At 38.2% G+C, this 16,306-nt stretch overlaps 1 protein-coding gene across 2 annotated transcripts in view; it reads left to right on the top strand.

The window, feature by feature from the left end:
- The window catches only part of Gfpt1 (glutamine--fructose-6-phosphate transaminase 1), a 56,838-nt gene that overhangs the window by 18,346 nt on the left and 22,186 nt on the right, over window positions 1–16,306 (top strand). Inside the window, exons 6-12 of one of the 2 annotated variants that reach the window (XM_075983582.1) lie at window positions 1,045–1,179; window positions 3,495–3,556; window positions 4,713–4,792; window positions 4,973–5,026; window positions 10,048–10,153; window positions 11,605–11,768; window positions 12,901–12,996. In XM_075983582.1, the coding sequence (XP_075839697.1) occupies window positions 1,045–1,179; window positions 3,495–3,556; window positions 4,713–4,792; window positions 4,973–5,026; window positions 10,048–10,153; window positions 11,605–11,768; window positions 12,901–12,996 (697 nt within the window). The remainder of the gene's footprint in view (window positions 1–1,044; window positions 1,180–3,494; window positions 3,557–4,712; window positions 4,793–4,972; window positions 5,027–10,047; window positions 10,154–11,604; window positions 11,769–12,900; window positions 12,997–16,306) is intronic. The other variant, XM_075983581.1, reaches the window with a different exon arrangement.

The raw sequence follows: 16,306 nt of genomic DNA, 5'->3' as shown, positions 1-16,306 counted from the left end.
TTTTTAATATCATATATCCCACCTTATTTATTTATGTATTTATTCAAATGCTTTATTGATTTTTTTATTTTATGCATTAGTGTTTGACCTGCATGTATGTCTGTGTGAGCATGTTGGATCCTCTGGAACTGGAGCTACAGACGGCTGTGAGCTGTCATGTAGTTGCTGGGAATTGAACTCAGGTCCTTTGGAAGAGCAGCCAAGTGCTCTTAACCACTGAGCCATCTCTCCAACCCCTATTTTAATTACTTATAATTTAATTTATATGAGGAATATATGTTAAATGTATTGAGTTGTACTCAATAATGTTATTGTTTCTCTATAATCAGACTTTAATTTTGATTAACATTAATTGAATTATATTAACTGAATAATTTATTAAATTTATTATTATAAATTAATTTTAACTAATTCAATTAATTTACATTTTTTGGAAAGTCTGTATGACATCCAAAAAAAGTTAATAATTAGTAAGATTTTAGAGGGGTGAGATCGCTCTTTGGGTAAGATGTTTGCCACTGAAAGCTGACAACATTGACTTCATTACCTGAAATCCACATGGTGGAAAGGGAAAACTGATTCCTCAGAGTTGTCCTCTGGCCTCCAAACACGCACTGTGGCACACTTCTGCCTATACTCGCATTCCTACGTGCACACACACACATATATATGTGCACACATACAATTAGAAATTCATTTGGTTTTTGAAAGAAATATTCTAGAAAATATTTGCATGGGGGCTAAAGAGATGGACCAGTAGTTGAGAACACTTGTTGCTCTTGCAGAGGGCCTGGGTTTGATTCCTGTCACCCAGAGGGTGTTTAACAACTATTCAGTTTCAGGGGATCTGATGCCCTCTTCTGATCTCCAGAGGCATCAACCACATATATGCACAGACATATATATAGGCAAAACATCCACACATAAAATAACATAAATCTAATAAAAATTTTTAAAAGGTTAACATAAAAGAACCATTAAGTTAAAAAATATTCGAACATTGTATTTATTTAAATGTGTCTTTTTTCTTTATTTTACTTTCAGGAAAGCAAAGGCTATGACTTTGAATCTGAAACAGACACAGAAACCATTGCCAAGCTTGTCAAATACATGTATGATAACTGGGAAAGTCAAGACATCAGTTTTACTACCTTGGTGGAGAGAGTTATCCAACAACTGGTATTAAATCATTCTTAATGATTATTATGTCAGATTGAGATAATGACTCAGCAGTAAAGCACTTGCAATGCAAGTTTGAGGACCAGAGTTCAGATCCCCAGCACCCACATAAATGCTGGGTAGATAGGGAAGCCTTGTTGTGGTTCTAGCTCCCAGGAGGTGGAACTGGATTTTGGAACAAGCTGTCTGGTTGACTATACTAGCTGAATCAGCAAATTCTTGGTTCAAGTGAGGGATCCCTACCTTATTATATAAGACACAGAACAATCGAATAAGACAGCTAGCATCAGACCTTTGGCCTCTTCCTATACTCACCCATGCGACTGCACACCCACATCTATATCCACAACCATGTGTACTAACACACATACTATCATGCATATCCAGTACACACATGCAAAATAAAGTAATTATGCTAATGTTAATTTCAAGTAACTTTCTTAAAATGAGGTTTGATGTGCAGGAACTATGCTGATTCATTATTATTAATTCAAAGGACTCTAACAATAGACAACTTTATTTTTAAGGTATTTTATTGTCAGCATCTCTCTGTGTGTGTGTGTGTGTGTGTGTGTGTGTGTGTGTGTGTGTGTGGTGTAAGTGAAGGCCAGAGACTGGTATTGGGTATCTTCTTTTTTTTTTTTTTTTGGTTTTTCGAGACAGGGTTTCTCTGTGGTTTTGGAGCCTGTCCTGGAACTAGCTCTTGTAGACCAGGCTGGTCTCGAACTCACAGAGATCTGCCTGCCTCTGCCTCCCGAGTGCTGGGATTAAAGGCATGCGCCACCACCGCCCTGCCGCGTATCTTCTTAAAACTTTGTTGTGGGGGCTGGAGAGATGGCTCAGAGGTTAAGAGCACTGACTGCTCTTCCAGAGGTCATGAGTTCAATTCCTAGCAACCACCTGATGGCTCACAACCATCTGTAATGAGATCTGGTGCCCTCTTCTGATGTGTGTGAAGCAGAATGTTGTACACATAATAAATAAATAAATTTAAAAAAAAAAGAAAAAAAAAAAACTGTGTTGTGCCCAGCTTTTTATGTGGGTGCTAGGGAACTGAACTCATGCTTGTGTGACAAGCATTTTAGCAACTGAGCCATCACCGTAGTTAATCCCTGTGCTAGTTTCTTGAGGGATTTTTAGGCTTCTGTTACACACACAAAATGCAGAGAATTTCGATGGTGGTTTTACTTACTAACTTGCTTTTCCTGCATTTACCATTCCATTTACTTCACTATAGTTGTATTCTAGTTATTTCACTATAGTTAGAGGTTGAAAGGTAAGGTTGGCCTAGCACAGTGGTTCAGTAGGCAAAAGCATTTGCTGTGCAAGCCTGACACCGTAGAGAGAACCAGCTTCAGAAAAGGTGCTCTCTAATGTCTTATCTTTTTTTAAGATTTTTTTTTTTATGGTGGTGATGGTACCTGTGTGCACACGTGTGGAGAGTAAGGTATCACTGTTAATGTCTATGGAGACCAGAAGAAAGTGTTGCACCCTCTGAAGCTAGAGGTACAAATGATTGTGAGCTGCCCAATGTGGGTTCTGGGAACCAAAATCAAGTCCTCTACAAGAGCAGGGAGTCAGCTTCCCTTTATTTATTTATCCATTCATTCATTCATTCATTCATTCATTCATTGTTTGTCATTTTATTTTTTGAGACTGGGTTTCTCTGTGAAACAGCCCTGTCTATCCCAGAACTCTGTTTGTAGAACAGGCTGGCCTCAAACTCACAAAGATCTATCTGTCTCTGCCTCCTAAGTGTTCCTGAGTACTGGGACTAAAGACATGAGTTACCACTGCCTGACTTTTCCATCCCATTTAATAATTATGATCGTGTATATTTGTTAAGTCCAAGACGGAGGGCATCAAGAGTGGAGGTTTGTAGTGGAATATGATGATGAGGGCCAAGGATGGGTTTTGGTTGTGGAGCTTGGGATCTTTGCTAATTCTGCCTCCCTGAACAAATTAGTCTGAGAGAGATGTGTCTGTTGAGAAATGTGCTATGCACACAGGTGGCTCTCCAGGTGACGTGTCTTTAAAAGCAGTATTTGAAGGTAAGCTTGGTGATAAAGTTTAGTTTGTTCTCATTGGAGCTTAGGGGTCAGTGTCTACCTGAAATGTGGGCTTGGATGTTAGGGAGATCTTGCTGTGATCTAAAATGGAGACTTGTTTTTGTTTTTTTGTTTGTTTGTTTTAAATAGTTAAAAAGAGCATTGCTATGAGCAAGAAGTATCCATGCAGAAGCCAGTATGTTTTAAATGTTTTTGTTTGATAATTATTACCAAGAAGTATTGCTGATGTTTCTTTTTCTTCCATAGGAAGGTGCTTTTGCACTTGTGTTTAAAAGTGTTCATTTTCCTGGACAAGCAGTTGGCACAAGGTACAATAGGTTTAAGACTAATGATGACATGCCTTTTGTAGCACTCGGGTAACAGGATAATTCTCAGTAGCCTGTAAGTGCCCTTTACTGTTTCCTTAGAGGTCTGACTGTGTTTGTTTTTATACACTCCTTTCTTGTACCATTCTTTAACAGAATTTCATGGTAAAACAAATACATTTTGGCATTGTGATTTGTCTTTAGTGAGCACTGTGGCTATTTATGAATTTGGATATGGAATATTCTTTAGTTTCAGCTCCAAAGCACTAACTTTCTCCATACTTTTTGCAAATATGTATCAGATTCCTAAGTGTAACACCACTGATTTTGCTAGATTTTTGCTAACTATCTTTAGAATGATCATAAAGTTCTTAGAGCAGTAAGAACACTTAAGATCCAATAGCAGAAGGATCTTTCTCTGAAGGCATGATGCCTAAGGATATATTGGGGTGTGTTTGCAATTGAATGAAAAGTTGCACCACACATTAAAAGAACAACAATTTAAAGTGTTATAAATTATGAGTTGGCAAATTTTTCCAGAATAGGTCAGATAGGAAATACTTAAGCTTGTTGGGACACATGGCCTCCCTGCCAGCACTCAGAGTTGCTGTCAAGCATGAAGCAGCTGCAGAAAAAGGACCTCACTGTCTCAGTAAAACTTTAATGCAACTGTAATTTGCCAATTGAAAACTTTATTAGAAGTACACAGGTGTGGCCTAGGGACACAGGTTTCTAATGTGGTTATTTTGTTACACCTGAAGTTCAGTTCATTTTTTTATAATGCATATGTTATAAATACATATTTATGCATGATATATTTCCATATATTATGTATAATATACATACAAAATACATATGTAAGTCATATTCTATAGCATTGTATTTTAAATTGTTCTTCTTTTAATAAGAACTGGAACTTTTCATTCAATTGTATACACATTGCAATATATCCTTAGGCATCCTGCCTTCAGAATAAGAATCCTTCTGTTAGCCGATCTTAAATGTTCTTTCTGCTAAAAGAACTTCATGATCATTTCTAAATTAAATCATTTGGGGAGCATTATATTTCAAATTAAAATGAATTTTGAGTTAATACTTTTTAATATTGTTAGCGCATTATTTATGAGAAAGTTTTATTGTAACTCATCTTGCATTTCAGGCGAGGTAGTCCCCTCTTGATTGGTGTGCGGAGTGAACATAAGCTTTCTACAGATCACATTCCGATTCTCTACAGAACAGGTAAGCTAGCTGCATTCCGTTGTAAGACAGGGCGGCTCTGAGAACCATAGAATGCTATGGTAAATGCTATTCGGTCAGATCTGTGTGTACATGTGCATACAGTTACGTAGTTCTATCTAGACATGAAAAAACTTGTGAACACTCTGATAAGAAGAATTTTTCTCTGTTGTGCATCCTTAGCTAGGACTCAGATTGGATCAAAATTCACATGGTGGGGATCACAGGCAGAAAGAGGTGGGAATGCACTCTGCATGGATGGAGGGATTTTACCTGCTTCCCTTCATTTACTAATTCTTGGTTTTTGAAGTGAACTGAGGCTCTAAAAATGCTTATTTTATGGGGAAATGTTTTGACATTTTCCAAATTTGCAAAATAATTTTGTCTGTTTGCTTTTGCCATTTTGAAAGTTGCATTATTTAATAACTATTTTGTTAAAATGAGAGGTTTGAGGAGTATTTCAAATCTAAGGCCCTTTTTCCATTCCTGTTTCAAAATCATATAGATTAATGCTTTAATTAGGGAAGGAACATGGAACTAAGCAGCCACTTACTGAGTGATTTAACATCACTTTTAACTAAACTAGATTAAATGCTCTTTGTTTAGTGCATGACATTTTACTTTTAGATTTTGATTGGTTTCATTTTAATTTGGAGTCTTATTTTAGTCTTTATGTTTGGGGGTTTATTTTTATTTATTGGTCTTGGGGTGATGATGTTCAAACTCAGAGCCTTATACACACTAGGCAAGTGTTCTACTGTTGGCTTGTATCCTCAGCTCCCCCACTTTTTTTTTAAGATTATTTATTTATTTATTATATGTACGCATGTATGTCTGCATGTGGGTGTGGGTGTGCATGAGAGTAAAGTTTTCTTGGAAGGTCAGAGGTATCAGATCCTCTGGATATGGTTGTGATCTGCCTGATATGGGTTCAGGAGGCCAAACCTGGGTCCTCTGAAAGAGCAGGAAATACTAGTAACTGGTGAGTCATCTCTCCAGCACCAATTCCCTCCTTCCCTCCCTCCTTCCCTCCCTCCCTCCCTCCCTTCCTCCCTCCCTCCCTTCCTTCCTTTTTCTTTGAGAGGAGGTTGGAACAGGATCTTGCATAGCCCGCACTAACCTCAGACTTGCAAGGCTGACCTTTTAACAATCCTGCCCCTGTCTCCTGAGTGCTGCAGTGTGTTCCACCTTGGTCAGTTTTTTAGTCTGTCTTTATGCAAACTCTGAATCATTTTATTGACTTACACAGAAATAGAAAACGACAGTGTACCTTTTGTTTTCTTACTACTGAGAACTTTCCATGTGTAAGGTAGGGGACTGCTGGGTTCAAAAAATTGAAACCTTAATTAGTAATATATAATTCTTGGCTTCTTGAACAACAGTTACCAAAGAATGCTGAGCCTGTTCATCTTTGGATGACTGCTTTCATGTTTTACCTGGGAAGAAAATTATTTCCTTAAACAGCCTTTAATACTTGGTGATACTCTTTATTTTTTTTCCTTGAAGTAGTACGTCTTTCCCAGTCCATGCCAGAAGATTTCCACCAGTGATAACACAATCTGGTTCTACAGTTGTGGATTCCTATAACAGTACTGCTTCTTGTGTATCATAAACACTACCTTATAGGCTATTTTAGGTGGCTTTTAGAAATAATAATAATAAATAATTGAGTGAGATCTCCCAAAGTTGGCAGAAACATTGATCCTGGGAGATGACGCTTGGTACCTGTGTTTCTCTAACTCTAGTAGGTAGTTGGTGTGGAGCTCAGTGCCATGCTGTGGTGAGAACAGTATTGGTGGGAGGGCTATAGAGAGAGCTTTGGCTAGTTTTTCAGGCTTTTGCCATTGTCTCCAACTTAAAGCCACTTCTTCCCACTGAAAAACGAGTGATGCCGATATCTCGGTGGAAAATTGCCGAAATCTCAGTTGAGACCTCCAATTGCCGAAATCTCGATGGAGACCTCCAATTGCCGCGCACCGTGCCCCCGTGTCTGCGCTCTGTGCGCTGGCACCCAGTTCGCGAGCTTCGGGCAAGGGGGCTGGAGGTTAAAATACACAAACACAGACAGACAGATAGACAGACAGACAGACAGCGACACTGTTATCCTTGAATTCCCCAAGAATGCCCCCTTTATTGTGTTCAGGGGCAGATTATATAGAGATAGCCATGCCCCAGCCAAACTCACCAGACACCACTCTCCTGCCATCAGGAACTCCTGAAGGTCTCCTGCTCAGAGCAGCTGTAAGGCACTCAGATCAGGGGATTACAAGAAATTCAGGATCTGGGGTCTTACTGCTCCCAACAGAGTGATACTGTATTTCATTGAACAAGAGAATCCCCAAATGGAAAAAATTATAGATATTTATAGGCAGTGATGCTTCAGCTTCTTTTAAATATTTCAATTAGATATATACTTCTGTTACCTTAACAATGAAGTTACAAATATTTGGAGTTATACTCAACTCTAGAACATTTTATAAACAAAGCTAGTTGTGGGTTTTTTTGTTTTTGTTTTTGTTTTGTTGTTGTTGTTGTTGTTTGAGACAAAGTTTCTCTGTAGCTTTGGAGCCTATCCTAGAAACTAGCTCTTGTAGACTAGGCTGGCCTCGAACTCACAGAGATCCGCCTGCCTCTGCCTCCCGAGTGCTGGGATTAAAGGCATGCACCACCACTGCGCCTGGCTAGCTAGTTGTCTTTTTAAAATGTTGTTTCTGGGCTTCTACTTGTTTTGTTTTGTTTTGTTTTAATTTAGATTGTGTGTATTGAGACAGAGTCTTACTTATAGCTGAGGCTGGCCTCAAACTGTTGGTTCTCCTGCGTCAACTTCCAGAGTACTAGGATTAGAGGCATACACATGTGACATTAATCTTTTTAGAAACAAACAATTCAGTATTATTTAAGAATTATTAAACAATTTTTTGAGTTTTTTTTGATGTATGTGTGTTTGCCTGCATGTATGTTTATATTCCACATACATGCAGTTACCTGCAGAGGCCAGAAGAAGATATTGAGTCCCCTGGCTCTAGAGTTACACAGATGGTTGTGAGCTACCACGTGGATGTTGGGAATCCAACCCAGGTCCTCTGAAAGAGTAGCCAATGATGTTAACCAATGAGTCATCTCTCCAGCATCTCACTATGTAGCTCTGACTGGCCTAGAACTTGCTATATGGACAGATTGGCCTTGAATTCAGCAGAAATCTGCTAGCTTCTGCCTTCCTGAGTGCTGAATAAAAATTGTGTGCCATTAAGCTCCTTGGTTTAAAATTCACTTTTTGGTGGACAATTTTAAGATTCCTGCCAAAGGCAAGTAGCTGTTAAATTATCAATGCAATGGAACCCTTGAAGCTACGCCTTTGTAAGCACTTGCTACCTTTTTATAGTATGCCAATGCATACTTACGTTTTAAAGTTTGCTATCTTCTCTGCTTTTGATTTTGGCTGGAAAGTACTGTTTTGGTTTCATGCTTAAATCATTCCAGATACACACAGGTAGAACTTGGAATGCATATTTCTAAGAATAATTATCTAGTCATTGTATATACATTTTAGAGGATAAGATGTGAATTTTTACAAGTAACTTGTGGTATTTTATGGCTATTCTGCCCTTGGTTTATAAAGCTCTTGTATGCTCTGAATTTGGAGAAAGGATATACTGTTCCTGGTAGCTCAGACTGGCCTCAAACTATGTAGCTGAAACTGACCTTGAACTAATCTTCCTGCCTCTGACCTCCCAGGACTACAAACAAGCTTGGCTTTAACTTAGAGAATTTGTCATACCAGCGTACTTCCTCATTTCTGTTAGTTGAGAATTAACCAAAAGGAAAAACAAACCAAAACAATTATTACTGATGAAGAAATAAGTGCCAGAATTAAAAGGACACTGAAAGACACACACACTTCTGAGATAGAAGAAGGTCTTGGCTCACAGCTTTGCCTGTGACTACAAGTAGGTGCCATTGGCACGCCATGGTTAAAGTGGCATGCGCTTTGCTTTTTAATTACGTTTATTTATTTGTATATATGTACATATGTATGTATATAAATATATATACATACACACATATACACTGTGCACATACCACAGCATATGTCTGGCAGTCAGAGGATAGATTGTGGGAATTAGTGTTCTCCTTCCATCATGTAGGACCTGGGGATTGAGCTCAGGTCTTCAGGCTTAGTAGCTAGTGCCTTTACCTGTGAGCCATTTCATCAGCCCCCTTTGTTTTGATTTTAGTTGAGTATTCTAGGCCTGATTTGCTGTTAAAATAGCAAGAGATTTTATTTAAAAATTAACTTGGCTATAGTCTGCTTTTACTTTTCATTGTACCATATTGATTGCTTTTTAGTTTTTTTTTAATTTAAATGTTTTATTTTATGTGTATGAATGTTTTACTTGCATGTATTTTTTGTGTATCACAAGTGTACCTGGTAACCAGGGAGGCAGAAGAGGGAGTCTGAACCCTTGGAATTAGAGTTGAGGAGGACGTGAGCCACCATATGAGTGTTATGAACCAAACTTAGGTCCTTTTGCAGTAGCAATAAGTGTCTTTATCTTTGTCTTAGTTAGGATTTTATTGCTGTGGAGAGACACCTTGACCACAGCAACTCTTATAAAGGAAAACATATAATTGGAGCTGACTTACAGTTTCAGAGGTTTAGTCCATTATTATCATGAAGGGGAGCATGGCAGCATGTAGGCAGACAAGGTGCTGGAGAAGGAACTGAGAGTTCCACATTTGGATTGCAGGTAGAGAATTTGCTTGAGCTTCTGAGTCATCAAAGTTCACCAACCTAGTGACTCACTTCCACCAACTAAGCCACACCTACTCAACAAGGCCACACTTCCTAATAATGCCACCTCCTATGGACCAACCATTCAAACACACGAGTCTGTGGGTGCCATACCTATTCACACCTCCACAGTCTCTGAACCATTTTTCTAGCCCTGCTGCTTCTAGATTTTTAAAAGTTATTATTAATAAACTATTATCGGCAAATTCTTTTCTCCCCGAGGAGAAATGACATCACAGAGTTTGCAGTGCAGCACTGTTGTTCACCATGCAGTCTTGGTCTTTGCGTCTCACTGCACTTCTTCCTTCTTCCCGGCTTACTTGCATGGAAATCCAGTGAGAACTGCTGAATTTGTCTGTGCTGCCTTTTTTCTTTTTGTTGTTGATTTTATGAACATTTATGCCTATTTCCAAATTGTAGCATGATTTTCTATGCTTGCTGACTTTATGTTATCTCTGTGCTCTAGGCAAAGACAAGAAAGGAAGCTGCAATCTTTCCCGTGTGGACAGCACAACATGTCTTTTCCCTGTTGAGGAAAAGGCAGTTGAATATTACTTTGCTTCTGATGCAAGGTGAGCTTCCTCATTCAATATTTAGGAAAACGACCCCAAACCATGAAGGTATTTGTAAAACTCTAGTTGCTAAGAACCTCTGATTCCTGTCTGCCAGGCAAGCAGACCTACTATTAATGATGCCTTAGCTCCAGAACTCTCTTAACTGAGAAATCAGAGCTCACTTCATTAGACATGGGACAATAAAAATGCTTTTTCTACCACTTCAGAGCATGTTGGTCACTTTACCAAAACACATGCATTCTTAGAGACCTATTCTAATACATTTACTTGGAGTATTTGTTTTATTTCCAGGATGTACTCAAGCGTTATAGGGAGGAGGGATTGCTTTTCTAGCAGTTATGGAATTATGTAGTTACGTAGTGAAATATTTAGAGGCACTGGTAATTTGAAAACTCTAGGACTGGGGTTAAGATAGAATCACTCAGATACTTGATTCATTCACTGTGACTGGAAATAAGAGGAAATAAGAAAGAAAATGGTACCACTTAGTACCAAGAATGTATTATCTGAGTGAGAAACAAATGTTACTGTTTTGTAACATTTGTAAGATTTTGCAAACTTGTCTTTGCTGTCATTAAGTGGGTTTGCTACAGAGAGTTGGTAGTCATTACCTAAACTAGAAAAACTTTTGATTCATTCGTAATCTTAATGAACAATGCCATATGCTACCCTTAGGAGAATGGTAAGATAAAAAATATTATTTGATCTGTCATAACGGAGGAGATAACACTTACCTATAACAAGATCATTTAGGCCCTCATGAGTATATCCTTCTTTAAGGGAATGAAGCTCAAACTGAGCTAAGGGACAGTTAGGAGCTAATTAGGTGAAGGGTTTGAGGGAAGAACATTCATTTTGTGCAGTTGGCTCAACTGTGAGAGTTGGGAAGGGCATAGTATAATTAGAGGCTGTTTGGTGGGACATGCGAGGCAATTTGAAGTTTTCCTGAGAGCCAGAGGGAGCTGAAAAGTGATTTGTTGGGTGAAGGAAAAGTTTTGATTAGCATTACCTTTTGATGTTGACTTGAGCAGAGAAGGAGACTTGGAGGAGCGGTCAGAGAGTAGTGGGTAGTTAGGAGGGTGCTGCAGAAGCCGGCCAAAGAGCTGCTGGTGGCTTGTGTTCATCAGTGGCAATGACATGGAACTATCCAGAAATAGGGGTTAAAATTACAGGCTTTGGTAAAAGCTAGAATGAAGTAGAAATAGCCAAGGCTTCTGATTTTGTTTAATTGGTCAGGTGTGCAGAAGTCCACTTTATTATTGTTGTTATTATTTTCACAATAACCACATCTTCTATATGACCTTATAGGAAGTGAGTACATTGGCAATTAACATGTGGTGTAAGATGAGAGTTGGTGTTTGAGCTTGGTCTGTGTGTTCTAATGATAGCTTTCTAGGTGACAATGATCCTTGGTTATTGATAGTAACATCTCCATGACCATTTTGTAGTGCTGTGATAGAGCACACCAACCGTGTCATCTTTCTGGAAGATGATGATGTTGCAGCAGTGGTGGATGGTCGACTTTCTATCCATCGAATTAAGCGAACTGCAGGAGACCATCCTGGTCGAGCTGTGCAAACCCTCCAGATGGAACTCCAGCAGATCATGAAGGGTGAGTATTTTGCAGTGTTAGGACTTGGGATGCTTAAGGAAAGGAAGCATGCTACTTCCCATCCTGCTTAGGAAACTTCCATATGATGAGTGGGTGGGCAACCCAGGAAAAGGGATGACTGGAGAAATTATCTGCTAGTCTTAGAATAGTTCTTGAAATTAAAGCATGGTTTGATTTGAACTTTGTAAGGAGATAGTGCCACATGTTTAAAGGGTAAATATGGCTCATGCTCTGTTCAGTATTCTTGTATTCCCTCTGCTTCATCCTTCTCATGTATTAAGAGGGGAAAATAGAATTCATCTCATTAAAGTTGTATTGAAGATCAAGAATGCTGGTCTGTATAAAGCTCTTAGAACAGTACCTGATATGAGTGTGCCCTACATAATGTGTCCTGCCATCAAGTGTTAGGATTTTTATTCTCCTCTCTGGGCTGTAATAGGAATTATATTGTAGAACCACTGTCGGCAAAGTCCCATGAGCTATACTTTAGTCCATACTAGGAAGTATAAAATGATCTTACTTATAATAAGGAATTTTCACATTGACATGCTAAAGATAACTTGATGAGTTTGAACTTAAATTTGATTCAAAAATGATCTTATGCCCCTGTTTTTGTGTAACTATGCATTTTAGCTACTAAGTATATAAAAGTGACTTTCTTCCTTGTTCATTTTTCATAGTGAGTAAAGCACTCACAGAGGCTTCTAGGATGTTAACCTGATTTATTTATTTTTTTTAAATATTTATTTATTTATTTATTATGTATACAATATTCTGTCAGTGTATATGCCCGCAGCCCAGAAGAGGGCACAGATCTCATTACAGATGGTTGTGAGCCACCATGTGGTTGCTGGGAATTGAACTCAGGACCTTTGGAAGAGCAGGCAATGCTCCTAACCTCTGAGCCATCTCTCCAGCCCCCCCCTTCTTAAAAATATTTATTTATTTATTTATTTATTTATTTATTATGTATACAATATTCTGTCAGTTCCTGATTTCTTTATTGCATGGCCTTTTGTTTCATCTATCAAGATTATGTTGAAAAGAGATAGACTTGACTTGATTGTGTACAGATTTCTTACTCTTTAGCTCATTTACTGTTGTTTTAATTATGTAATTTCTATTTTTGTAGGCAACTTTAGTTCATTTATGCAGAAAGAAATTTTTGAGCAGCCAGAGTCTGTTGTGAACACAATGAGAGGAAGAGTCAATTTTGATGACTACACTGGTAATAACATTTACTTTTTTTTCATTTCAGTCTCTTGTAGGATTGCCATTAGCAACCTGAAGGTTTATTGTCCTTTATATAGATGGGTAGAACAGCTGAGATTGCCAGACATCCAAGTCTGATTGCACTTTATGGTGAAGTCACAGTAATCAGACTCAGAGACAGGAAGTGGTCTGATGGCTACCAGGTGTTGGGGTAATGGTGGAGAGTCATGACTTCTTAGGTAGTTTCTCTTGGGGATGATGAAAAGTTCTAGAGTTCGTTAGTAGTGATGGGGGCCCAACAGTGTGAATGTATGTAATCCCACTGAATGGCATATTAAAAAATGGTAAAGGGGGTGACTGTCACATACTGTGTTCCTGCTGTGGCTGTCAGGGACAGTTCTTTGCATGTGTTGGGCACTGTAGATTCTGAAAAGAGCCTGTCTTCTCACTCAGGTTACATTAATTGGTCAGGCTAGATTTCTTTCTAAATTTTTTCTTTCAGGTTTATTTGTTTTATGTGTATGAGAGCTTTTGCTGCCTGTATGTATGTATGTGCACCACATTTGTGCCTGGTGTTCTTGGAGGTTAGAAGAAGACATCAGATCCTCTTGGACTGGGCTTATGTAGTTGTGAACTATCATGTGGGTCCTGGGAACAGAACCCAAGTCTTCTGCAAGAACAGCAAGTGCTCTTAACCACTGAGTCATCTCTCTAGCTCCTGGGTTTTTTTCATAAGTAAGCTAAAGCATGAACTTCTGCAGAGTTCTTTCTTAATGTTTGCACCTTACTCCATGTTTAAGCTAGAAGTCAAAGCGCAACACTACTCTCCAGAACAGACATCACAGGAGCTTACACAGATATCTTATGATCATAGACTCTTAGTCTTGAACGCATGTCATAGGAGTAGACTATATTAAAGTTTCTGATGTAGTCATGCCTTCAATATTTTAATCATGTGTAAAGGAGATCAGTATATAATTTACAATTTCAAGAAAAGTAAAATGTGGTCCTAGCACTAGAAAATGCTTAAAGCTTAATATTGAATTTATGAAATATGAAGAATGAGTCTGTTTGTGGAAAGGGTTTTGAGGTAAGGGAAGGCCTCATGAAATAAGAAGGTATGGGTTTGAAGATGTAAATAAGTGGATGTCAGATGGGAACACTCATCTGGCTAGAAGAGCATTAGCTAAGGGCATTGATGGGAAAACCATCAGGAGGCTGCTTATGGAGTACTCTGTAGTCTAGGGTATGTTCCAGATCTAGTATTTGAAGAGTTGTAAAAGAAAGTAAGTATAGGAAAGAAGAAGAAGTAGAAGGGGAAGCTCAGTGGGGTACCTCTGCTAAAGAAGCTGAAGAACTTAAAAGACCAGGTGACAGTCTCCAGGATACAGAAGGAGTGAGAGCCTGAGTTATATACCTATGTCAGTAGAATGTTGATCTGTCTTGGACACAATGAAAAGAGAAAGAGGGGGGACCCAGGGGAGAGACAGGAGCAAGACAACAAAGACCCATATCTATTTGTGAGTGCCAAGACTCAGGGAGGGCTTCCCTCTCATTGCCTTTCATCTGTGGTTACTGGCATGTTGGTAGCATGTCTATTCTATGACTGATCCATTTGTCCCTGTTGCTTCTCTGTTGTGCCTGATCTCTCTCTCTCTCTCTCTCTCTCTCTCTCTCTCTCTCTCTCTCTCTCTCTCTCTCTCTGTGTGTGTGTGTGTGTGTGTGTGCTGTGTCTGGGAAAGAAATGAGGAATTCATTATACAAAATCTTTGAGTTCTACTAGGGAAGAAGTTACTTTCCTGACCAAGAATAGCACTCAGAACCACAAACAGACCTATATGCACATGCTGCTTTCAACAGTTCATGTGTTACTTGTTTTTTTTAAGATTGCTTTCAATCTGTTGGCTGCTTTTGGCAAATGATTACCACAACACACAAGCATTATTCTGGGTCAGAGGCATGGAAAGTACATAATTTAAGATTAAAACTATGCATTTAGCTGAAGTTGTAAAAGCTGATTGCATGGAAAATCCAAGGCACAGTAATTAATGTTGGTTACATTGTTCTCTTAAAGGCAGGTTGAGCAGGCTCATCATACAATAGGATAACAGGTTTAGTACATAGTCTTAATGGTCTCAATGCATATTATTAATTTGGCTGTAGGACCTGGGAGTACTTCAGTCTCATGAAGACATTAAGTATTTTTAGAAAAATATATCACCATAGTTTGGAGTTCATAGAAATAAACATAATGAAGGTAATTTTCTAGGTAGCTTTATTGAAGTATAGTTAGATGTAATGAACACAATCATTCTGTATGGTGATTGTACATACAGCCCATGTTGATAGGTTTAGGTGTGTGTGGTTTGTGTATGTGTGTACAAGTGTACATGCATGTGCTTTTATGGATACCAGAGGCCAACCTTGGGAGATGTTTCTTAGACTTGCTCCACTTTGTTTTGTTTTGTTGTTGCTGTTTTATTTTGTTTGTTTGTTTATTGAGATAGGGTCTCTCACTGAGATTTGGCATTAGGATTAGACTTGGCATTGAGCCCCAGGGATCATTCTGTCTCTCTCCAGAGCTAAGAATGTAAGTACATCCCATCATGCCTAGATTTTTACATGGGTTCTGGGGATCAAACTCCTGCTTGTGTGGCAAGCACTTTATGGATTAGTATATCTTACCATGTATTTTCTCCCTTTATGGATTAGTATATCTTACCATGTATTTTCTTCCTTTATGGATTAGTATATCTTACCATGTATTTTCTCCCTTTATGGATTAGTATATCTTACCATGTATTTTCTTCCTTTATGGATTAGTATATCTTACCATGTATTTTCTTCCTTTATGGATTAGTATATCTTATCATGTATTTTCTTCCTTTATGGATTAGTATATCTTATCATGTATTTTCTTCCTTTATGGATTAGTATATCTTACCATGTATTTTCTTCCTTTATGGATTAGTATATCTTACCATGTATCTTCTTCCTTTATGGATTAGTATATCTTACCATGTATTTTCTCCCTTTATGGATTAGTATATCTTACCATGTATTTTCTTACTTTAAGGATTAGTATATCTTATCATGTATCTTCTCCCTTTATGGATTAGTATATCTTATCATGTATTTTCTCCCTTTATGGATTAGTATATCTTACCATGTATTTTCTTCCTTTATGGATTAGTATATCTTACCATGTATTTTCTTCCTTTATGGATTAGTATATCTTACCATGTATTTTCTTCCTTTATGGATTAGTATATCTTATCATGTATTTTCTCCCTTTATGGATTAGTATATCTTACCATGTATTTTCT

The sequence above is a fragment of the Microtus pennsylvanicus genome, chromosome 8 (genome assembly GCF_037038515.1).
Source record: "Microtus pennsylvanicus isolate mMicPen1 chromosome 8, mMicPen1.hap1, whole genome shotgun sequence".
Taxonomy (NCBI): Eukaryota; Metazoa; Chordata; class Mammalia; order Rodentia; family Cricetidae; genus Microtus; species Microtus pennsylvanicus.
Note: the sequence above shows the minus strand (reverse complement) of the source record. Positions and strands in the feature narration are given on the sequence as shown.